Source organism: Arabidopsis lyrata, assembly GCF_000004255.2.
Source record: "Arabidopsis lyrata subsp. lyrata unplaced genomic scaffold ARALYscaffold_6, whole genome shotgun sequence".
In the NCBI taxonomy this organism is placed as follows: Eukaryota; Viridiplantae; Streptophyta; class Magnoliopsida; order Brassicales; family Brassicaceae; genus Arabidopsis; species Arabidopsis lyrata.
Window position 1 is genome coordinate 2,768,929 of NW_003302550.1, and position 25,152 is coordinate 2,794,080.

The 25,152-nt window shown below is 30.1% G+C and overlaps 4 protein-coding genes across 5 annotated transcripts; 2 read left to right on the forward strand and 2 right to left on the reverse strand.

Moving 5' to 3' along the window:
- The first annotated feature begins 7,108 nt into the window (after positions 1 to 7,108).
- Positions 7,109 to 11,497, forward strand: LOC9309369 (putative two-component response regulator ARR21). Of its 2 annotated transcripts, none has more exons than XM_021020647.1 (9): positions 7,109 to 7,429; positions 8,213 to 8,392; positions 8,506 to 8,961; positions 9,104 to 9,180; positions 9,467 to 10,198; positions 10,323 to 10,439; positions 10,737 to 10,823; positions 10,931 to 10,978; positions 11,117 to 11,497. In XM_021020647.1, exons 1-9 carry the CDS (start codon positions 7,306 to 7,308, stop codon positions 11,168 to 11,170), a joined length of 1,875 nt encoding a protein of 624 aa, XP_020876306.1. In that variant the 5' UTR covers positions 7,109 to 7,305; the 3' UTR covers positions 11,171 to 11,497. The 2 variants fall into 2 exon arrangements, with proteins under 2 accessions (XP_020876306.1, XP_002871257.1); XM_002871211.2 differs by having other exon boundaries at positions 7,111 to 7,429; positions 10,320 to 10,439.
- Positions 11,498 to 15,720: 4,223 nt separating this feature from the next.
- On the reverse strand, positions 15,721 to 17,452 carry LOC9307328 (BAG family molecular chaperone regulator 3). Its single transcript, XM_002873255.2, has 4 exons — positions 16,973 to 17,452; positions 16,623 to 16,879; positions 16,385 to 16,531; positions 15,721 to 16,293 (listed from the first exon to the last, which is right to left on the reverse strand). Exons 1-4 carry the CDS (start codon positions 17,169 to 17,171, stop codon positions 16,003 to 16,005), a joined length of 894 nt encoding a protein of 297 aa, XP_002873301.1. The 5' UTR covers positions 17,172 to 17,452; the 3' UTR covers positions 15,721 to 16,002.
- A 4,267-nt stretch (positions 17,453 to 21,719) lies between these two features.
- On the reverse strand, positions 21,720 to 23,783 carry LOC9309370. The gene has a single exon (XM_021023090.1). The coding sequence runs from the start codon at positions 23,596 to 23,598 to the stop codon at positions 23,149 to 23,151; it is 450 nt and encodes a 149-aa protein (XP_020878749.1). The 5' UTR covers positions 23,599 to 23,783; the 3' UTR covers positions 21,720 to 23,148.
- Positions 23,784 to 24,343: 560 nt separating this feature from the next.
- LOC9309371 (tapetum-specific protein A9) lies at positions 24,344 to 25,069 on the forward strand. The gene is made up of 2 exons (XM_002871212.2): positions 24,344 to 24,666; positions 24,840 to 25,069. The coding sequence occupies exons 1-2, from the start codon at positions 24,405 to 24,407 to the stop codon at positions 24,851 to 24,853; spliced, it is 276 nt and encodes a 91-aa protein (XP_002871258.1). The 5' UTR covers positions 24,344 to 24,404; the 3' UTR covers positions 24,854 to 25,069.
- The last annotated feature ends 83 nt before the right edge of the window (positions 25,070 to 25,152 follow it).

The following is a 25,152-nucleotide window of genomic DNA, read 5'->3' on the forward strand; positions in this document are numbered from 1 at the left end:
TGTTTTGTTTTTTTCTAAAAAATGATTACAATTCTCTAATAGTTTTTTTACATATTGATTATTTCTCTTTGTATCATCGGATATCTTGTTTTTTTTTTGTTCTTTTTCTCAAAATTGTTTTGACATATATTTCTATAAAATATCATAAATCAAGATAAATATATTATTTAATATTAATATGTAATTAAATAATAATAATAATATATATGACCCCTATAAACAAAAATCTCCTGGCTCCGCCACTGCCGACAACGATAGCCGAATGGTATAAAAACAACAAACAGTTGGTGGTAAAGAATCAAACGTTACATCATTTTAATATTTTAAAGCTGAGCAAATGAAAAAAGTTGCTTATTAGTATTTTGTTTTGTTATGCATGTTTAATGAAAGATAACAACAAAAACTTAAAGATTAAAACAGTATATATATATATATATATATATATATATATATATATATATATATATTTTAAACGAAAAGTTATCCAAAAGAATCTCTCTACTCATCTAGATTAAACCTTCCACCGTAACATACTTGTTTCAATGGATTTAATTAATTTCGTAACTAAATAGATTTGATATATAAAATTTAACTCTTGACGTAAATTAATTAAATTGAGGTGTAAGAAAATTAGTAAGATATATATTACGAAAAGAAGAAGAGTTGAATTGCTCGACCCAAAACACAAATTTGAAGCGGTTAAGGTTGTCTTCTTGTGGAGAGTGTGGCAGTACAACATTTTCAATGATGTCTGTGAGTGACACACACCTTCAACGCGCATGGAGATATGAGTTATGACTTCTCTCGTGTTCATTGGTTTTGGTAGTTTTCGGAAAGAAGCTATGTATTCACCTAAAGTTGTCTTCTACTTACATAAAAACTAATGTGGATATATAAAAACGGACGTTGCCAATTTAACGTAACCGTAAGTTAATTTTAAACAATTTCATCCTCGAGTATATCGATTTGGTCTGCTGTGATAGGTGGTGCTCTTTGTGTGCCAATTGCCAAACAGTTACCCTAAAACATGCAGTTTTCTCCGTGTTACTGATCTTCTCTGTTTACGAGATCTGAAGAACAAATGTACGAAGTGATTTAGCTGATTCAGCGAGATAAAACAAACCGATGTTTTTTTTCTTTTTTGGTTATAATCAGAGAGCAATGTTATTTTAGTTCATAACTGTTTCAGTTTAACCATTGCATAAATATTTGACTTTTTAAAGCGTAGAAGATTTCTGTTATTGATGATATATAGGATAAAAATTCCGATTTAAAGATTTAGATATGTTATTTGATGGTTGTATTGATGTTGTTGTTGTTGTAAGCATGTTGAGACACCGGAAAGATGAACCTTGTCCAATCTTCTCACTGCAACACTCCATTTTTTTGTTAAAAACGGTCAAGCCAATTTGACTACATTTTACGCAACAAAATAATAGAAGATTTTGTTTTACAACTTTAGGAGGAAATCTATTTTTTTTGGATAATGAGTGTAACAGTGTAAGGCACTTTGGGTATTTTAAAATGATGGAGTGTCTTGACTTCTTAATTTAATAAGCACTATTACTACTACTAGTAGTCTAGTTACAAGTCCTTTTGGGATCCAACTCAGAGACTTTGTTACAAAAAAGAGGCCACCTCTAAAATGACCTATAATATATTATTAATATCATGTTCTTTGTTGATGCTTACCAATGAACTATGCAAGATAGTGTGTAATGTCGGATTGGACAGATAGATAGCGTCACTTTTAGAAGGAAAGTGACATTATTGAGACATTTTAAAACCCTAAATTTAGCAGTCGACCACAATATGTCTTTCACTCTTTCCTATTGACGTCTAATCCAACAGTTGACTTTTGGTTATTATTGAAATTGCTGTTGACCCAAAATTCCAACGCAAATTTTGGTCGGAAAGAAATGCGTTACTGACAACCGTATATTGATGCACGCTAACTTTTAAACTGGTGAGTTTCATTGTCTAATGAAAAAGTAATAAGAAAATAATTCATCGCTGCACTACTTTTCTGGTTTTGTTTTATTTTGCATGTGCACCACTAATAATACTATGTATGATGCATTGTAATTCGAATTAATGAGCTGGAGTAGAACCATCACTATGGATAACCAAACGATGTCTTGCATTAGCAATGAATACGTCCAAATATTTTCGATGCATTAACCAAATATTACATATACATATGTTTTCCCTATTTATCCAGTTATACTAATTAAGGAAATTTGCTTCTTTTTTTTTTGAATTTTGTGTGTGTCGTATTTTGCAGTATGTACAAAAATGGTGGAGAGAGTCCTTTGTATTTTGTAAATTATGGCGACGGATATGGCCTCCGATACAGCCCTGGCCCAATATATTTAGGAGCTTTAGGGCAATTTTTTTTTTTGTCTATTATTATATATAAATTTTTTTAAAAATTTGCAGAATTTTATAGCGAAAATTGTTATTTTAAAAATTTTAGACCTTTTATACATTTTCTTATAATAGGCCTCTTAAAATATAATTCTCATATTAATAATATTTTTTAAAATATTTGGATCCTTTTTATATATAAATTTTTTTTTTAGAAAAAGACCACAAACTGTCGCACTTCCGCCCACCTCTCTAAGCCGGGGCTGCTCCGATATAGAAGTTTGAACCGAAAATATGGATTTAGCCATTTAGGTAGCAATAGCATTTTCATAATCTTACGTGGAAAAAGTGTGAGAACATAGGCTGCTCAATCTTTGGGTTCATTTAATTATCGTACAAGCCTAAATCATACTTTAGGCCCAATATAGACGGGCCTAATGCCCAAAGAGTGAAAAGGATTTTATTGTAAATCGAAACATGTACCGAATTACCACTGTCTAATCAATTATCAAAACACTAGTGTTGTGCACGGTCAAAACGTTTACATGAAAAAAATTAGTTTTTCATTTTTTATTTAATTTTGAGATAATTAGAAAATAATGTCGTTCCTTGTTAAGAAGAGAGGAGAAATGGAGGATATGAGATCGTGGGAGTTGATATAGTAGTTGATAAGTTTTAAGTGAGTTTTTTTTTTTCTTTTCTTTTTTTCTTTCTTTTATTTTATTTTTTCGTCATAAATTGGTTTAAAAATGTAAAGCGAGTGAATTTGAAACTTAAGACACGTGTCAGATGGAGAGAGATGTAGGTTTTAGAGAAGTGACTTGTGATTTATTATAATAAGATTTACACGGCTAATCAACCGTTGTTTTTTTTGGCTAAAGGATATCTATGGTTGTTATTTTTTTATTTTTTTATTTTTTTCAATTTTTTTTACAGCCTATGGTTGCTATTTAGAGGTTAAAATTCATTTGAAAGAAGATATTTAGTTCTTCAATTTCATTGGGTATTTTTGGTTCCTTGAACATGGCTGAATGATATCGAAATAATGTACTATGGAGATAATTAGGTAGAGTTGTTACTCTGAATTATTGATGTTAACAATTAATTTAAAAAAATATGTGATAGTACTAGTGTCAGTGTCTACAAGCTAAGCGAGTTTTAAATCAAATCTTTATGGAGATGAGTGTAAATGAATGTTTTCGAAAAACTAAAATCTTTGTGATTATTTCATCATCAATAGTAGTATAAGAAGTTACTATCTTAGATACTTTTAAATTTTAATATTTAAACAATAATTTTAAAAATTGAATTTTGATATTTTAAATTTGTAAATAATATATTATAAAATAATTATATATATAATATGGAAATTTCGTGGAATATTATTAAGTATATACCAATAAGAAATTTTAGCATGATTGATGGACTTTAGACTTTACGGTATTTATGGAGATTTAAATAGCAATAATCTTAAGAAAAACATATCAATTCAATTAAAATAGTATCTTACAACATTAAGGTCATTTATATCTAACAGTGCTTCTCAATTAATTATTTGGGATTTTATGACATAATCATTAAATATATATTTTATTAAACAAGATTAAGGTCATATTTTTTATTAAACAAATGTTTTCTTTTTATATTAATTTTATGATATAGTTTTCATTGTTAATATTCTTTTTATCTATGGGAAAATGTCTACGAAATTGAAAATTTAAATTTCATATTCATAGAAAAAAATTGAGGAAATTTTATTTTTGATTTTATGTAAATTTAATAATTTGGAATAAGGTGTAGGAATGACATACGTCAAACTATGTATTTGATACTATTATTTAGTAAAGCTAGAAAATGCTATAACCCCATTGATAGATATCTGTAAGAATTGCAAGAATGTTATCATTTTTAAATAATACTATTAATTATCCTTTTTCTAACACAAAAATCCTACTCCTTATTATTTTATTTTTTTGTGTGATTGTTGTATTTCTTTAAAAATAAGAATCCAATAAAGAAATTTGGATAATTAATGTTCACTTCATCTTTTCTTGGTCGCAAATTGTCAACACGGTTAAAGCTGTTTGTTTTGTTTTTGTTTTTTTCCTTTTTTTTGACAGTTAAAGCTGATTTTCATTAAATATATTAATCAACCTAATTACAAAACTACGTGTACATACTTTAATTTTCTCATAATCACAAAACCATTAACTTTTTACATGCTTCGACTTCTCCTAAATACAAACCACTTTAGTTTCCCCTTGATTAATTACAAAAGTACAAGTGTCATTTATCAGCAAATCTATTGTCTTGCATGCAGCATACCTTTAACATACATAGTTAGATTCTCATCACTTATTGTAGTTTCCTTAACGGACACTTTTTCCGATCAACCTTTCACACTAAACGGACACTAAAGAGACGACACTTCGTCACAAGCAGACGTTACAACAAAAAACTGATAAAGATTTTTTGACTTTCGATTACAGAGGAAAAGAATCTGACTAGATATCACTAAAATTAAAATTAAGAAATAGTAATAATAAAAATTTTGAACCCTAGAAGAAATATTGAAAATCGATAGATAGCAGTAACTATTTTATAAATGTACAAAAAGATTAAAAACAGATTATAGTAAACAATATGATTTTTTTTTTGATAATTGAAACAATAAGGTTTAAAAACCTATTTTCATGTTAACAAAGAAAAAAAAAAAACTATTGTCATGAATCATGATGTTTAAATATTAGATATGATATATAGCTGGTTATATATAATATATGATATTTGTCGTTGTGTTGTTCGTTTGACTGTCGTTTTATTGATGTGATTATTTGATGACTACAAATTCCACTTTTGAACTAAAATACTGGTTAGTAATATATTTAACATTACATGCTTTTACTCAAAAATAAGAAATGCTAAAATGTAACTGATGCTTTACCATTTTGTTTTTAGTATTATAGATTGAGTCGTTATACTATCGACAAAAATTATCGTTAAAATCGTTATACGGATTATTAAAGTATTTACAAATATCATAACTAGAAGTTTATTAAAGTTCTGATATGAATTTGTCGCTTTTATCAGTCAGAACATTTTAGATCTAATTACAATATCTAGTAAAACTAACGGTTTTGACACGCATAATACCCATCTTAAATAATAAATTCAATGATTAAATAATATTTTTCTGCCTGACATGTCCTTTATATATATATATATATATGTATATATATATATATGTTATATATATATATGTTATACTGAAGTTAATTTTTTCATGAAAACGAATTTTTTTTTTTTTAGTTTTTTCATGATTTTAGTAAAAAATATATTAATTATTTGTATGGGTGATATTTTCTTTTAATCAAATAAGTAATTATTAAAAATGCAAACGTTATTTTCGTAAGTTAAGTAATTAAATTTATTCAATATGTTTGCACACGATAGGCCACCTAATTCAGTAATTAATTAAAAATGTTATATTTAATAATAGTAACATTTTTTATAGAGTAATTTTTTTGTTAATAGTGTGAAATCGTCTAGAAACCCTAAAACACTTAAAGTGACAAAGCTCTTTGCATTTTAATTTTTTTGGATCCTGTCGTTCCATGAAACACAGTAAATTTAGTTATAAACAGTTTTTCGTCTCCAACCGAATGGCCAGCGTTTTCAGTGTATTTGGAGGAATTTCAGAGCGACAAGGAGGAGTTTTCATTTTTTTCTTTATGAATAAGAATCAAGCGCATGTAAAGTTTAAGTAATAAACAGTTTTGCTAGGAGAACATTGAACATTCTCTAAGCCATCATCTAATCTAGAAAGAACTAGGTATAACATTTTAAATCAAATATTGTCTATGAGTTGAATAAGGGCAAAAGCTGCAGATACTATTAATACTAGCTAACTTATTTTTAGAGAACTTTATATCTAAACTTTTTTTAATTTCTGCTAAATAGTTTAATTGGCGAAGAAGGACAAATGTAACCAATCATGGTCGAAAAACAAAAACTTCTACATAATAAAAACTAAAAAACATATACAGTTAGGAGAAAATAGTCTAGTGATTGAAAGATATATTTCGGAATTAGTATACTAGCTATGTTCATGTCATTATATATATATCTAAATAGTAAAATTATCTGATTATTCCAAATATCATAAGAATTATTGCACGTTTTGGTATGAGATTAGGAAACGAAAAATAACCAGAAAAAAATGAAAAACATTTTGTTTTTTTATACGAAACTCGAAACCTAAAAATCAGATATTAGCCACATTATGTATATATAAAGATCAAAGATAAACAAACTAGGTTTTTTGATCGTTAATTTTAACTACATCATAGATAAAATTAAAGTTAATCTTGAAATAATAATAAAAATTCATAATTTATTTAGAATTTACATACAATATTGTAAGATTATCCCTTTATAGCACAAATCCAACAAAGATGTAAGAAATCTATATGAAAATCAATCCTAAACAAGAAAGAAAAAATATGGAGAGATACTAAAAATTCATATATTTTATAGTACTACCAAATTTTTTTTTTTGGGGGTTAAATCTACCAAAAATTTATTGGTAAATAGCATTAATTTTTTCTTAACTTAGTCTAGATTTTTTACATTAATTAGCACACGCTATTTCTGAGCAATGGTAATATTTTGTTTGTATCTCTTTTTTCTAATTTTTCTCAACTTTTCTTAATTTTCAATATTATCATTAAAATAGTAAAGAGAATTAAGTTTTCTTTTATCTCATATTATAATTATTTCTTTCTACAAATAATAATTACATATACACCAGTACAATATTACCATATGTTGCATTTGCGTGTCTACTTTACTCGCCTTTAAATAGTGAGCTTTGTGTAACCTAAATAGTTCATACAGACTTGAAAGAACAAAATAAAACTCTTTACAAAGATTATTAGAATGGCTTTTGCTCAATCTTTTCACAACCAAAGCTCTATCTTGAGAATCAATGTCATGGTTGTGGACGACGATCGTGTTTTCCTTAATATTTTGTCACGCATGCTTGAGAGGTCCAAATACATAGGTAAAATCTTATTATCATATATAATATGTTATTGATTTTTTGTTTGTGATTTCATTTAGATTTTTTTTTCTATTATTTTTTTAGCATGAAATACAATGTTTGTAGAAACAACTAGCATATTTAAAAACAAAATTTGTTGAAATTTAACAATTATTCTTCTAAGTCATCCGGATTCGAATTCTATTTACATGTGCACATCCACAATTTTGATTGAGGTATTCTTGTTTTGATGACTTTGAAACGAACAGTTTGATTGATAAAAAATTCTACTAACAAATATGCCATGTAAAGTTTCTTTTCTTTTTGTCAAACTATACTGTATACTATGTAAAAAAATTGAGAGATAATTGAACAATGTTTTATTTAGAAAATAGAACATAGTGTTGAATTAAAAAGAAATTATTTGTAGATCGTGTTTGCATACGCATGTGATTTTTCTTAGTTTAAAAATAGCTGATATTCTTCAAATCGACTTATGAGTAATCAACCAATTAGCCTTTCAATCACAAGAATTTGTAAACACGTCAATGAAAATGTTGTGATAATAAAGAATATGCTTTACTTATGCTATGAACTTTTCTCAAAATTTGTAAAATATTTCATAGCTAATGTGGAAAACTTATGTTTCGTATATAAGCCCTCCATACAAAACATAAGTAGAACTTATGAAAACTAATTTTTTTTAAAGGTTAAACCAATAAAAAAAAAAAAATTCTTAGTACTTGCAATATTTTTCACATTATATTTAAGTTTATTAACTTTATTTGGGTTAAATGATTTTAGATCCATCGGTTATGAAGATCACAGTTGTAGCGGTAGACGATCCAAAGAAAGCATTATCTACACTAAAAATTCAACGAGACCATATAGATCTCATAATTACAGATTATTACATGCCTAGCATGAACGGTCTACAACTCAAAAAACAGATTACTCAGGAATTTGGAAATTTACCGGTCTTAGGTAACATTTTTTGTTCTTTACAATTTAAATCAAATTATGATATATATTTTTTTGTTATAGTTTAAGATATATTTAACCGTTTGTTTCCTCTTACATTTATTTTAATATAAAAGTTATGTCATCGGACCCCAACAAAGAACAGGAGAGTTTAAGTTGTGGAGCGATGGGTTTCATTCCAAAACCCATAGAACCAGCTGACTTAACAAAGATTTACCAGTTTGCTTTAACCTACAAGATGAACGGTAAGTCAACATTATTGACCGAGCAAAACCACAAGGATGCAAATGTTAGTGTCCCTCAGCAAATCACGTTGATTCCTGAGCAAGCTAACGTCTTAAAGACCAAGAAGAAGAACTGCTCATCTAAATCGGATTCAAGAACCGTGAACAGTACAAATGGAAGTTGTGTTAGTACGGATGGTTCAAGAAAAAATCGAAAAAGAAAACCCAACGGTGGTCCTAGTGATGATGGTGAATCTCTGTTGCAACCCGCCAAGAAGAAAAAGATTACCTGGACGGATTCTCTTCACGACCTATTCTTACAGGCTATCCGACATATCGGTCTTGATAGTAAGTGTTTTGATTTTTTATAAAAACTTTTTCGATACATATAGTACATGATACACTGTTTATTTTCTTACAATTAAGGTTATATATATACCACACACTATAATTAACTAATGTTTTATGTTTGTTTACTAATCTTCCACAGAGGCGGTGCCAAAAAAGATCTTAGCGTTCATGAACGTATCATACTTGACTAGAGAGAACGTAGCCAGCCATTTACAGGTTTGCTATCTCTTGTTAAAAATGTTTTTGGATCTTATTGTTTAAAATGGAAAAAGTAGAAAATACAAAACCTTACTCGAATCAAAAACAAAAACTATCTTATTAAGCACAAAAATCTTCCAAGTTTGAGTTGATTTGAATCTATCTTTAGTCAACAGAGCTCGTTATAACACCCTCTAATGTAAACTTGGGGATTTCTTTTTTCTCCGCTTTAAATACATCATACCATAGATTATGTGTCATTCTACTCTTTACTTAACTTAAATTCATTTGCAACGTTATGCAGAAATATCGGATATTCTTGAGGAGAGTCGCGGATCAAGGTTTTTCAAGCATGTTGTCGGATAGAGGCATAGACTCGATGTTTCGACAAACTCACATTAAGGAGCCGTACTTCAACTGTTACACACCCTTTACTTCTTGGTATGACACAAGTCTTAACAATAGATCATTCTATTCCAAACCCGGACATGGCCTTGGACAGTCTAGACTCTTGTCCAAAACACGTGAGCCCGTCCGCTTCAACCTGATGCCTTACAACTACATGAACCGGTCATCCACCTATGAGCCGCACCATATAGGATCTGGATCAAACTTGACGCTGCCCATCCAAAACAACCTCAGTTTCCCAAACCAACCATCTCAAAACGAAGATATAAGAAGCTTTTTCGAACCACCGGCCGTGATGGCGAACAAAATCGTCCAAACATCTCAAGTTCTTGGGTTTGGACAACTTGGACCGTCAACTATTAGTGGTAATAATTTCAACAATAACATGATGAGTAGCTATGGAAGTTTGACTCCGAATCAACCGGGATCTAGCCACTTCTCGTATGGGATGCAATCGTTCTTAAACAATGAGAACGCAGCATGTAACCCTCAGCCACCTGCCAATGCAACTACACAGCCAAATCTTGCTGAATTTCCTCAACTGGAGAATCTCGACTTATACAATGATCTCGGCCACACTAGTGACCTTCCTTACAACATAAGTAACTTTCAATTCGATGACAACAAGGTAAATTTTCACAACCCTAATTTTACAAATATATATATATATATATATATATATATATATATATATATTATACATGAAGTATGTGCTGTGAGATGTGTATTTTAAAAATTGGTGTGTGCAGCAGCAACAAGGAGAAGCGGATTCCACCAAATTTGATCTCCCTGCAAATTCTTCGACTGAACTGAATCAGATTTTGTCTCTTGAAGACAATGGTGACTGGACCTTCGCGAACGTAAACCAGGTATTTACAAGTTATTAAGAGATCTTAGCAATTACTAAAAATCAAATTTGAACCAACATCCTATCAAAGATTAGATCTTATCAAATTAATGTTTAAGAAAACTATCCATCATGGTAAAATTTCTAACTAGACAAGTTAATACTAAGTTTTTCATAGACATTTATAAGTTATTTGTTAGTTTTTCATGCTGCTAGTCTTATATATAATTAAATAGAAATCGGCATTTGTTTCCAAACACCTATTGAATATTATATACAATATTTATGTCTTATTGACTTACATGACTTCGTTGTGAAGGCTCAATCTAATGGAGAAACATCGAACACTATTGCTGCTCCGGAAACTAATCCTCCAATTTTCAACATGAACCCTAATCAGAATCAGGTACCTCTAATTTATACCAGTCTAGAATATTTATATGAAACTATGATACTTAATATCAACGAAATGATTGTTTAAATCTACTCTGAAACCTGGACTCGATTTTTTAGGGACAAGATGTTCCAGAGTTTACCGATTGGTCGTTTTTGGATCCGCAGGTAAACCATATAGTATTTACAAAAACTAAAAGAAATTATTTGTATTGTGAACCAAAATATATATATATATATATATATATATATAGTTTTGTTTGAAGTTTATGAGTCTTACATTTATGTTAATTTTTTCTTTTATAGGAATTGGTTGATGACGACTTCATGAACTCTCTGTTCAACAATGACATGAATTGATCGAAATAGTTTTCTTCTCCCAGATGTTCTCAAAAGCAAGGTGAAGAAATAAAACCGGCGATACCTAGTAGTTCTCTAAGCAGATAATATACCTAGTAGTTTTCTAAGCAGATATATCAAAAAAAAAAAAAAAAAAAAATCGTAGAAGTATGGTTTTAGTTATGTATTATATTTCAAGTATTGGATACTAAGTCTTTTTTTCAGCAAACTTAATTAGTATTGGATATTATATTATGTTATCTCTGGGAACTTTGTAATATAATATACATAGTAATGATAATAATACTATCCATTTGGGTTTAATATAGATGTCATGTGTTTGTGTTACATACATACAATTTACGATCATATGTTCTAAATATTGAATAGTACTATGTTTTAAACGAAATATATATATATATATATAGTATAATATTCGAAAAAAATATTATATAATACATATACCCATATATGTATATAAGAGTTTTTCATACAAAATATGACATGTTCGTGGACAATAAAATTAGGTTTTGGATGAATTTGAGTTTTATTGTAGCTTTTAGTTTCTGAAAAATATATATGAACATCTACTTTTGTAGTTTTAATTATTCTTTCTTGGTAAGTGCAAAACCCAAAGTTCAAAATGATAACAAAACGTCAAAAACTTCAAAACATTGATCTCGTTGACCTTAGTTTTACTGAAAAAGTTCGATATATAAAAATCAGTTACGAAATCTAATACATGTACTTAATTTTTCAAAATCAAATTTGTGATGAAATGTACTTAATTTCTCAAAATCAAATTTGTGATGAAATCTTTTTGCTTTTAATAAGTTCTGAAAACTGCAGGAAATGCAATACTATTAATAAATTTTCAGAGTATTGCATAAATTGATAATTCTAAATCTAGTTTTTGTAAGATTTTTAAACTAATAAAAATATTTAATAATTAATTTAAAATAGATTTGTTTCTGTGAAATAATATAAAATTATTAAATTATATTAGTGATCTGGAAATGTACATTCCAAATCCACTTTAATTAGAAATATTTTAAGCAGTGAATCTTTAGTGATTTCAAAATGTTTTGGTAAAATTTATTAGTTAAAAATACAAAGATCTAAATCTCATAGTTTTAGGCAAGATTACAAAAAAAAAAATTGATAAAAAAATCATAATTTTTTTCTAATTCACCAAACATTTGGTTCAAATACACCCTCTAAGTCTAAGAGTCATATCATTAATTTAATTAATTTCTTTTAGTCATGGCTCATGTTTTGATGCGTGGTCTCCCATAAAAAATATTTTTTTTCGCTTCTGTGGCATATTTTAAAATTCGGTATTCTTCTTTATTCATTTAATTACTACGAATTTTTATAAAGTTTTTATGGTCCCTAAGATGTGATCGTTAATCTGCTTTCTGTTCCTAAAATTCATTCTTCTCTAAGAAATTATCAAACAAAAGATTTTAATATATATCATATTAATAATGCAAGTCGTACAATTTGACCCCAAAAAACCTCGCCTTTGTTGTGGTTATATTTAAATGAATTAAGTCGACGCCAAATAACAAATAAAATGACTTTAGTTTAACAGGGAATCCTCAACATAAACGTTTGCTTTGACGTCTTTGCAAAAAAAAAAAAAAAATGTCTGGTTTGATGTCAAATCATCAAAGTCCTATGTCATATAACTACAGATCTAAATATTTTGAGTCCATGGACTAAAGATCAAATGGTTATGAGTAGATGTTTTAGTCAATATATAGACATTCGTATCTAGTTACTTTAAGAGATAATTAGCTCAGAGGTAAGGATCTGAGATTAAATTAGTTTTTGATAAAATCTTGTCGGGACCTAAAACAATTGCAACATTAGTCCATTATCTTTCCGTTTTTAGCCCCACTCGCTAAGAAAAATGCAACAGTTTTTTTTGTTTCTTTCGAGACGAATATACGTGTATATGTATATTTGTCAAGCATCTGTTGTTCTATTATAGATATACATAAATCTACTTAGATCCACATCTCTACTTTATAGATCTGTATTTTGATGTGCATCTTTTTTTGTAGATATCTATTTATTTTCTTTTATTCCCACTTGATGTTGATACATAACTTACTGTTTAATTTTTTTACTGTTTAGAAATATGGCTGATCTGGAGCTGCTTTCCCGATTGTTTGCCGATAGAGAGGACCTCCTGGCGATAGGGTGAATATGTACTTCAAGCTCAATACGATCAAGGTTGTGTTGAAAGCTTTTACACCTAAAGAGAATGAAACCATTAGGCCTTACTTTGGAAAACTTCTTGATGTCTACTCCAAACTTGTCTTATCTAGCAAATTGGCTCACTTTCTGTTAATCCGACAGCTTAATGTTGTCAAGCGACAAAATTCAAAAGTTTTTCCATGTACTTGTTTTCATTCCATTGCTTTCACGATTAAATAGTATCTAGTTTTTTTTTTGTGTTTTTCTCGCTTCCCTCACTAAATTCCGTCTCCATATCCACAAATCTATTTAGATCCGTAATTTTTTAATTATCCCTGAGTTTAGATATTCAACTTCCCCTGTAGATCTATATTTATTCATGTATATTTTGTCAAACATCTATTGTTTGTTTTAGATATCCACAAATCTATTTAGATCTGTATCTATTCATGTATATTTACCAAGCATATGTTGTTCTATTGTAGATATCCACATATCTACTTAGACACTCTGCAGGTTTGCATTAAATGGAAGTCGCCTCCTTCCTTCTGTCACCGCGTAACCGTCACGTCCGAAACAGAGACGTCGCTTCATCCTTTTTTTGCCAAAAAAGTCAAAGTTGCTATCCCACTCGCATGGATAAGTAAGCGCTTGGGTTTTCGTTATTTCGGAGAAATCGAAGGGCAGAAGTGAAGCTCTTTTTCCATTACTTGAAGTCAAAGCAGTCAATTACCTCTGCACTAATTTGCTTATCTATTTTTACCTCAACGCTAACTCTCCCTTACTTTAATATATTTGTATGGCTATATAAATTATTTAGGTTTATGAACCATTTTAAAATTCTCAGTCCCCTTCATAAGTGTTCATATACACTTCTAGGACCCCTTTCGTAAACATAAATTTTGTGGTGCTGTATATATATGTTATAATTTGGGAAAACAAAACATTAAATCTGGTACTTTAAAAAAGTTCCTTATTTTTCACTCCAACTCTTTCCAAAGAGTCACCAGTTGTAGAAAGCAAATATAGGTGTCAAGGAAACATTTAGAGCCATACCAAATCTTTGTGATAGAACGCAAGAACGTTTTTCTTATTGGATACCAATTATCAATTATGTCACAATAAACTATTTGATGTATCCTATAATTAATCCATTAATTCTTATTGGTTACTATAAAGGCTTAATCATATAAAAAGAACTTAAAATTTTGTATAAAATGTTAAATTGGCTTCAAAATAATAATAGCAACATTAACTAAATCTAAATCATTTCCTTAATGAACTTTTTTGTACTTTGCATGCCTTCTCTCATGTCAATGGACCATTGGAGGATTAGGTTTTTGTTACCTAAAGATTCTCTCTTTCTCTCTCTCTCTCTCGTTCTCTACTTTGTAGCCTAAGCAGGAAGCAATGAATATAATTTTGGTCACCAGAAGTTACCAATTCCACAAGAAACATATTCAATGTTATGATTGGCATGTGTTACCAACATGCCTGCTTTCTTTTCTCGTTTTTTTTTTTTTTTTTCTTTCGTCTTGTTGCTTTGATTTTATGGTTTAGACTATTTAATTTGATCATAACCAAACAAAAAAAATTGCCAAACCAATCAAAACAAGCGGAACAGTTAACTAACAAATGATCAAATTCTGATGTAAAACGATGTAATAAAATAAAAAATAAACTATTTAAAAGCATTAATAATGAAAAAAATTGTTCGAATCGATAAAACTAATTTATACCTATCAAAAATTGATAAGAAAAAATAAAATCCATCTAATATTGTATGAAAGGTTATTTTGTTGTAGATCACAATTCTCCTTATTTTACCTTTTTTTTTTCCGAATCACCCAACAAGGATAAAAGGTAAACGATAACACGCACCGCATATATATATGATGCATTCACCACTGATCACACCAACAATAAAATTCAAAACCTATGTCTCCATTATCATTAACTAGATTTTGACGATTTGTACATTTAAATCATCTAATTAATTCAGTATTGAATACTATATGATTACTCACGTCATGAATGAGACATCAATATTAAAATTTTAATTTTTTTGAAAATTAAATATTTTCATTATCATTTTTTTGCTACTACAATTTTGAGTTCAATAATCTAGGTATTGGTGTCATCGTTTTTGCAACTTAGGATTCAGCTATCGGTTTATCATTTTATGGTGCATCAATTTGTCGACCATTTCAAAATTCACATAGCAAGAAGAAATGCCGCAACTACATAGTATGAAATTTTGACCCACGAGATCAAACAACCACATACAATTTTCTAAAACTATTACATCTTTTTACGATTATAAATTTATATACCAAGATAATGTAAATAGTTGTAATGCAATCATGTTCCAAAAAACAAAGTAGTACATCTTTTTGATAACTTTTTATTGTAATAGTAAAGAAAATCCAAATCTTTAGGTATTACAATGATAGTAATTGAACTCCACTGTTATTTTGATTGACTTAAAAGGGAGTCCAACCAAAAGATACTCTAGACAAAGCCTCAAAAAATAGCCAAGATCAAATCACAAATCATACACACCTCAGTTGAGATGAAAAACAAAACAAATCACATATGAAATCGGAGAAAATAAAAAACATATTTATCATGTGTGTATGGTGTTTATCTTAATCAAAGAATTCCCATTTGAATCTCGGAGGGACCGGTTTAACCGTCTCGGCCGCCTTAGCCGAATCAAACGTCTCCCATTTTGTAGTTACAACAGCCGGAGTACCTGATGAGGAGGAGGCATTGGAATTCCTGGGCTCCTCCTCCACAAACGATAACAAATCGCGTTGCTCACATCGCGTTTGCGTTTGCGGTTTGTGGCGGACCGACTTGTTGACTTCAACTCTTTTGGTAGAGTTTTTGACTTTCAAGACGTCGAGTGCCTCAACGTACTTCTGAACTCTTTGCACCTACCAAAATCAATTCAATATAACACACATAAATAATCAAATCAAAATTAGTGATTCGAACATTAAATTCTTAGGTGATTAGATTTTAAACCTGCATCTTCCTCTTCAATTTGACATCACCATCAGCAATAATCGCATCAAGTCTCAATAACTGATTCATCAACATCTCTATCAGATTCACAAGACTCTTCTCCTCAACGTTACCTCCTTTATTAATCACTGTCTCAAACGCCGACACCTAAAAATCGGAAAAATCAGACTTAAAGATTCAAACTTTGAGAAGAAACAGAGTCGCCGGAAAAACAAAAAGCTCTGTTTTTTTGAAGTACCTGACCAGCGAGTCTGTCGACTTCGAAACTAATATCAGAGATAGATTTAGAAGCTTTTTCAATGGCGGCGTTTTTCCTTTTTGCAAGGAGACGTTTCTCCTGAGAAATTGGATCTTCTTTAACAACAAGCTTTGACCGATCTTTAACTCCACAAAGATCAAGAAACATCTTTGAATCTCTTTCTTTGTCTTTGTACAAAACCTTCATGTCTTCATGGTGAAGTCCCACCTGATCAGACAACATCTTCTTCAACTCTCCTGTTACAATAATCCAATTTAAGAAAGAAAAAAAAAAACTAATCTTTTGGTTATTATATAAAAATGCCAAATTAGGAAAGCAAAAAATTGTACCGAAGGAAGATTGGGAATTGATGTTGATCTCGTGATAAACCGAACCGTATTTAACCCGAACACGAATGACACGTGGCACATCGGAGTTCTGATCTGTCCGACGTTGAACAACCATTCCTCCAGGTCGAGACTCCCACTCATTACCACTACTTCCGCCGCCGATGACCGGCGGCGATGTTCCTGTCTTCATTTTCATCATTCTTTAAATATTCTTTGCTTCTTCTAGTCGTCTCTGTCTCTCTGATCGACAAAAGATCGATCTCACATGTTATAAAGAATCCAAATATAGAGAGAAGGTAATGAATATGATTTCTGAACACGATCAAGAAGAAGAAGAAGAAGAAGAAGAATAATAAAGAAACGTCTGAACAAAGGGAAGTAAAATGTTATTTTTTCTGCAACTCTAAATTTTAATATATAAAATAAGATAAATAAATAAATAAAAGAGTGACAGCTAATGGTATTGTTGTTATGTCTCATCATCAGTAATCACACATATATATTTTATATGATTCCCACATTTTCTATGTTTTTTTTGTCTTCCTTTTTTCCATTGTTCTGTATCAGTTTGGTTGTCTCTATTCTAGATACAGATAATCCATCAATGTCAATGGGGAAAAATCAAACATATAGTTAGTTCTGCTCAAAAACCAATAGTAATTTGTGTGATTTCAATTGTCTTTTTACTAGACAATGTATCATGGTCATAATTTGCGTATAGATGAAATCTATATAGTAAATTTGGCGTTTACTCAACAACTTATTTTATTTTGGGAAGTTTTGTTTTGTGATTCATTGGTTCTCTTACTTTAATTGTTATAGATTTCTCAAGTTAACAGAATCATGAAAATTCTGACAATTTTTTTGGCCCACTTGCTAATTTCACACACAAGCAAAGTACAAATCTCATTATTTGTGTTTACAAGAATTCGGTGTCGTGAGAATTGGGTCAGTTAGCAAACATTTTATTGCTAGTGAAACAGAGCCTACCAAGTACCATGGAAATCTCTGGATCTTCCTCTTTTTTTGTGAAAATAGACTATGTAGCGACAAAATGGCAAACTTCAGTGTCCTAAACCACTGGGCAATTCATAACAAGTGTCATTTTCTAATGACCGCATGAGTTTCAGTGTCAGACTCAGAACAACAGCTTATGGACAAGACATCCAACAACAATTTCAAAATAGATCCGGCCCAATATCGTTTTTCATTTCTTTGAAGGATTTTCTTAATTTGACCATGGACCTGGGCCTCTGGGGTCTGGACACCTCTACCTAACCCACTCTAGCTAGATATGTTTCAAAGACAACAATGGTTTGAACTTTGAACCAACGCCAGAGACTTGTCATTTAAATGAAAATGGCTTCTTTGCCAGTTACTATGCCATGACTCCTCTCTTGTTTTCTACACAAGTTCTCAGAAAATTGTTAAACTCTCTCCATTCTTCATACTTATACAATTAGTCTCACATTTGTGGTTTTTAATCTCTGATTTTAATAGTTAAAACTCCTTTGTCCAAAAAAAAAAAAAAAAGGGTTAAAACTCCATAAGAAGTCTTTTAAATAGAACAGAGTAGCTAGCAATACCAACCATTTGTGTGTTTTCATGTGTGTCATCAATCTGACAAACTAATATTCTTCTCAGCGGAAGCTAACCACTTAACAAGCAAAATGGGGACAAATCAACACTGTAAAACCAACATCATTGTAAGTAAGTGATTACTCTTCTTGGGAGTTGCATGCACCCCCTCAAGGCTCAAGGCTCAAGCTGAAGCGGATTCTCTCATCCACAAATATCATTAAAATGAAAAAATTTCGAATATGAGAACACAAGTTATTACAGATAAGTACCACATGAGCCGTCTCCTTTTGCCGAAGCTCTTCTCGAGTATCTCTCCATCTTCTATCTAATGGAATTGAGAAAGAAGAGTTTCAGTTATAGAAGTTGAAAGACTGAGCCAAGTGGTGACAAATTCGACCGTTAGGGTCTTCACAAATTGGATATTTTGCAAAACTCATGTAATAATTTAATTATTATTAATAAGAGTTTGTATAAGTGATTTCCTTTTTCTAAGTGATAAAAGGAAATTTCTTTTTTTTTTTTGTTTGCGTTCAATTATATAAAATAGGAAAACTTAACCTTAATTTCCTTTCCTTTTCTTGTTATAATAAAATTTCCTTTTCTTTCGGTCATAACCCTTCCTTATAAATATATATACTCATCTCTCATCCATCTTAAGAATCAAAGTTCTCTTCTTCGAAGGGCAAAAACCCTGAGTGCTCTTTTTCTTCTTCTTCTTTTAAAAACTTGAGTTTCTTCTAGAGCAAGTTATCTCGAAACCGTCATGATTCTCGCTACGTCTCAGTTTTAGTCGATAATTAGAGAGACAAGGTGAATCTGGGATTCAACATGGGTAATCACCAAGGGATCAGAGTTACGGTGATGAAGTTGTGGCCGGGATATGAGAGAACACGACGGAAATCGATCGACAGTGAGATGACGGAGAATTCTTCGCCGGAGATTAATTATTTGTGATGATGTCATTCCACGGATTTTGTGGATGATGTTTAATCAGGCACAAAGAAGAATTTTGGTTCAGCACGGTGCACGGAGATCAATGGGTTACGGTGAAGGGTCATGAGATAATACAACTTCGAGAGATATCAGATAAGGAAAGAGTCTCGCTTTTCATCATATCCAGTACGATTTCAGGTGAATTTCTCTTCCTTTTTTAAAGTCAAAAATACGTTTTATAATTTCACCTTTTTTTTAGATTTTATACAAGTTTTTTTTTAATACTAAATTTACTAATTGATATGAATACTAACCGGACTTTGGATCCCGTCATTTGACCTAGTTATTTGATCGTTAGCGATTCCACAAGTTCAATTTGTTTTCGCATCGTTACGTAAATTTAGCATTGAATTTAATTTCAAATCTTTAATTTGTTTTTTTCTACGGATTTTTTTTTGTTTTTTGTTTTATACTAAATTTACAAATCGATATGAAAACTAACCGGACTTTGGATCCTATTATTTGACCTAGCCATTTGATCGTTAGCGATTCCACAAGTTCAATTTGTTTTCGCATCATTATGTAAATTTAGTTTATTTTTTCCTACAGATTTTTGTTCTTTTTTGTTGTTTTTATACTAAATTTACAAATCGGTATGAAACTAACTGGACTTTGGATCCTATCATTTGACTAAGTCATTTGATCGTTAGAGATTTCACAAATTCAATTTGTTTTCGCATCGTTATGTAAATTTAGCATTGAATTTTTAAAATTTTTTTTATTTTTTTTAATGGATTTTTGTTTTTTGTTTTTATACTAAATTTGTAAATCGGTATGAAAACTAACTGGACTGTGGATTCTATCATTTGATCTAGTCATTTGGTCGTTAGAGATTTCACAAGTTCAATTTGTTCTCGCATCGTTATGTAAATTTAGCATTGAGTTTTTTAATTTTTAATTTTGTATTTCTTCGGATTTCAAACAAGATTTTGTTTTTAATACAAATCGATATGAAAACTAACCGGACTTTTGATCCTATCATTTGAACTAGTCATTTGATCATTAGCGATTTCATAAGTTTAATTTGTTTTCGCATCGTTATGTAAATTTAGCATTCAAGTTTGATTTGTATTTTTAAAATATGTTTTTTAAAAAATTTTAGATTTTTTTTGACGGATTTCATAGAAAATTCGTTTTTGTTTTGCTTTTTTTTTTGAGAAATTGTTAAAAATGCCCCTTTTTCAATACCCTTTTTCAAAAATGCCCTTTTTAGAGTCCATTTTTAAGTTTGCCCTCTTTTAATTTTTAATGACCATTTTACCCTTATTTGAAACAAAATTAGGTCCACAAAATACAAAATATTTTTTGGCGGGAAAAGTGATCCCGCAATTTTCCCGCCAAAACACTTGTAAAAACCTTTAAAATACTTTGTAAAATTTTCCCGTAAAAATTTTTTCCGCCAAAAAATTTTCCCGCCAAAAATTTATTTTTGCGGGAAAAGTGATTCCGCAATTTTTTGCCGAAATTTTTTTGGCGGGAAAATTTTTGGCGGGAAAAATTTACAAGGTATTTTAAAGGTTTTACGGAGTATTTACAAGTGTTTTGTAAGGTTTTACAATGTATTTTAAAAGGTTTTGCAAGGTACTTATAAGGTTTTATAAGGTATTTATAACTTGTAAAACCTTATAAAAAATTTGTAAAACCTTATAACTTGTAAAACCTTATAAAATAGCTTGTAAAATCTTATAATATCTTATAAATACTTTATAAATACGTTGTAAAACCTTTTAAAATACATTGTAAAACCTTATAAATACCCTGTAAAAACCCTTTAAAAATATCTTGTAAATTTTTCCCGCCAAAAATTTAACGCCAAAAAATTTGCGGAATCACTTTTCCCGCAAAAAAAATTTTTTGGCGGGAAAAAATTTTACGGGAAAGTTTTACAAGGTATTTTAAAGGTTTTACAAATTTTTACAAGTGTTTTGGCGGGAAAAATTAGGGGATCACTTTTCCCGCCAAAAAATATTTTTTATTTTGTGGACTTAATTTTGTTATATTTCCTTATATATTTATGATATCTTTTATTAAAAGAAGGGTAATTTAGTCATTTTGTACATAAAAGGGGTATTTTTTAAAAATGGACATCTAAAGGGGGCATTTTTGAAAAGGGGTATTGAAAAAGGGGCATTTTTGTGAGTCTCCCTTTTTTTATATATATTAAATTTAACAAATCGATATGAAAACTAATCTTACGACCATATTTTCATTAACTGATCCCGTCATTTGAATAATCCAGATAAAATATCAAACGATAATATTTAGTATATACTCTTCTTTTCATTATTTTAGCTTTTTTTTTTTTTTTTTTACAAATTTGTTTGATTAAATCTGAAAAACGTTTGAATGTTTCTATAAAATCGAGTAACTAACATAATGTCAATATTTTGCTTATTCATCTGTTGATCAAAGCTAATGTTGTACAATCACTTCTCTTTGGCAAACGCAGCAAAGCTGAAAGGAGTAAGGGAGATAAATTGGGGATAGTGTTAGTATCATTAAAATTTATATAGCAACTAAAGAAAAACCTTTCACAAAATTACTGATGAAATATTGATATGGTATACATATAGCTTTGGGTGGTAAAAAGACAGCTGATATTTACCAAACAATAGCTTTGTTCAATCATATGTCTTCATATTAAATTTATTTGCTTTCTTTTTCTATAATAAATGTAAGAACTTGAAAAACCAACATGTTTTCATCCAATAATAATAATAATCTATTTAGCATATCTTGATCATGTCAGTAATAGAAGAAGAAAAACGAGAAAAGGCGGTACTAACCTTGCTGTTTTGGAGCCAATGACTAATGCAATCTTTGTGGTATTTGTGAGTACATGGTAAAATAGTCATTTTATCTCCACGAGCGTAATCTGACTGGCATATCATACACCTGTTTCCCCCTCATATTGTTATTAAATTTTTTAAGCATTTATGTATATTGTATATGTTATTCACTGGTCTTATCTATTTTTTTTTACGTCATGTATGTTTTTTTTTTCTTTCAACTAATTTTAAAATGGAAAAGCATTTTTAAAAAAATTATAAGATTTAATGTGGATGAAATTATAAGAACACTATCCTTTGTAATTTTAAAATCAGAAAAATATTTATGAATAAGGGAAATAAGAAAGAAGGAAGGGATATATATATATATATAAAGATAGTAATATACTTTTTATCTTCTAGAGAGGGTTTAAACTTGATGGTAGGTAATTGAGAAATTTGTCTGTCTGTTAATCCTTCACCTACACCTATGTTTACTCTTTCACGCTCTTGTATCCGCTCGATTATTTCCTGTGATACAGTAAGAATTATATATAAATATTGGACCAGTTTCTGTCTTGGCATAACGGTGAGAGTTCATATTAAATTTTCAGGCGAGAAAATGATATTTGAAAAAGATTATGATTGTTTTGGATATCCTTACATCGAGTGAATCTTGGTTTGGTTGATCTTCAAAGCGTTCTGCAAACGTATATTAAAGGTTAATTAACCGGTGAGAGAATTAACCGGGTTTTGATTCAGTAGTCTATATATACCATGATTGACTAACTGATCAAATAGTCTCTACTTACTATATAAAGACGATACTATTGATCATGTTACATAATGAAGACATATACCATATGAGAGTCCTGAGTATGAATGTGGAGAATCGTTATAAGGCATCGGTGTGGGTATTGGTCTTGGTACGATTGGTGTTGGTACAAACAACCGCCTTAGCATCAACATTAGCCACGATATCAAACATTTCAGGCATAGCCTATGGCGAGTGTTTGGCTGGTTTTGAAACTGACGATGATGATATCCAGAACGAGAAATGTCTTGTGAAGTATAATGTTCCGATGAATTGGGATTATAATAATGGATAGACATTGTAGGTTGGTTTTGATGATGATAATTAATCATCGGAGAATTGTCTAATACATGCACTGGAGAATCATCGACTCTACCACGTTCTCTTTGATATTCCTCGATTTTCCTTGTGATTTCATCAGCTTCTCCGAAGAAGTAATTGTATCCACCAGAGTTTTGGGAATCTCCCATCTAATTTATGTATTAGAAAAAGTTATAATATTTTGGGGAAATAGATTTTCTTTACTGATTTTGTTGTGTGACATGATATCTTTATACATGTTTCTATTTCGTTACATTGTTGTCGTGATTGAGTCTTAATTAGAGCATGTAAACATGTTTATGGAATATGCGAGAACGGAACTAATTAAACGTATCGAGTGATAAATGCTTAATTAGTATTCTTAAATTTTTGTTTCATTAATTATCTTTGATTATATAAAACTAAGTTATATATGTTGATCTCAAATCCTTAATAAGAAAATACAAGTGATGGGAACGAACGATGAGTAAAATACTAAATCTTTTCTCAAAAGTCAAATCCCGTTAGTTAACAAAAACAAAGCATGTGTTACCGTCAAATCAATGTTTATAAAAGACGTTAACCACTAATCAAGCATTTACGTGTAACCGGATCAACCAGTATTTGGGTTTTGAATAGAGAGCTTGTTGTTATTGTCAAAAAAAAAGAATAGAGAGCTTGTTGTAGAGATGTATATAAATGATAAATTAATTTAATATCTTAATTAATCTGTGAAATAAACTCACATCATCACACACTTTGTTATTTCCCCTAGCTTTTAGTTTTTTTATCATGCAAAACTTATGAAGTAACTAGACCAAGATCATAAAAAAGCATCACTTCACTTCATGACCTAATTATTCTCGAAGCTCAAAACTAATTTACGTACACTTTTCTGCTATAAATATAGATGGAATCCACCAATCCAATAAGTGAATTAAAATATAAGAAACAAACAATATACTATCTAATTATAATGGTATCTCTCAATTCCCTTGCAGCTATTCTCGTGGTCATGTTTTTGGCCACCGGACCTATGGTTCGAGCCCAACACTGCAGAGACGAACTGAGCAATGTGCAGGTGTGTGCGCCGCTTCTTCTGCCCGGTGCGGTCAATCCAGCTCCGAACTCAAATTGCTGCGCTGCCCTCCAATCAACTAACAAAGATTGTCTATGTAACGCTCTTCGAGCAGCCACCACACTTACCTCTCTTTGTAACCTCCCCTCTTTTGATTGTGGTAAGATGGTCCATCAATTAAAACCCTCTTCTTAGATTTTTTTTCTTTAACTTATTCAATCTAAACATATTAAAATGAAATGATAGATTCGTAGTTCGATTAATTTAGTCAATAGTGTGTGTTTGTTTTTTGTCTTTACAATTTTTTTGGACTATGTTTTGTGAATGGTACAGGTATAAGTGCTTAGTTCAGCAACGTTCAGTTCCAAGGATTTGGGGAGTTTGGTCTACAAAAGACAATAAAATAAAATAATCCCAATTAGAAATACACTATTTCTTTGCTGTTTTGTTTTGAATTTGGTTTGTTCAATACTTATGACAGATCTATTGATCAATACCGTTATCACCATTATTACGGAATATTTTCTATAATAATTGGCATCATTAGAGACCTGCTTTCATAACAGGCGTGTTAGGTTTACATATGCAACTTTAGTCCCTTCAACATTGACACACGACAACTATGATGTAACGAGTCCTAAGCGAA

Excerpts from the sequence above, each read along its gene's own strand:
- LOC9309369 (XM_002871211.2), top strand. The coding sequence starts at position 7,306 with ATGGCTTTTGCTCAATCTTTTCACAACCAAAGCTCTATCTTGAGAATC. Across the intron at positions 7,430-8,212 it reads TGAGAGGTCCAAATACATAG|ATCCATCGGTTATGAAGATC; the intron begins GTAAAATCTTAT and ends AAATGATTTTAG. Across the intron at positions 10,979-11,116 it reads GGTCGTTTTTGGATCCGCAG|GAATTGGTTGATGACGACTT; the intron begins GTAAACCATATA and ends TTTCTTTTATAG.
- LOC9307328 (XM_002873255.2), bottom strand. The coding sequence starts at position 17,171 with ATGATGAAAATGAAGACAGGAACATCGCCGCCGGTCATCGGCGGCGGA. Across the intron at positions 16,880-16,972 it reads CAATTCCCAATCTTCCTTCG|GAGAGTTGAAGAAGATGTTG; the intron begins GTACAATTTTTT and ends TTATTGTAACAG. Across the intron at positions 16,294-16,384 it reads AATTGAAGAGGAAGATGCAG|GTGCAAAGAGTTCAGAAGTA; the intron begins GTTTAAAATCTA and ends TGATTTTGGTAG.
- LOC9309370 (XM_021023090.1), bottom strand. The coding sequence starts at position 23,598 with ATGGGAGATTCCCAAAACTCTGGTGGATACAATTACTTCTTCGGAGAA.
- LOC9309371 (XM_002871212.2), top strand. The coding sequence starts at position 24,405 with ATGGTATCTCTCAATTCCCTTGCAGCTATTCTCGTGGTCATGTTTTTG.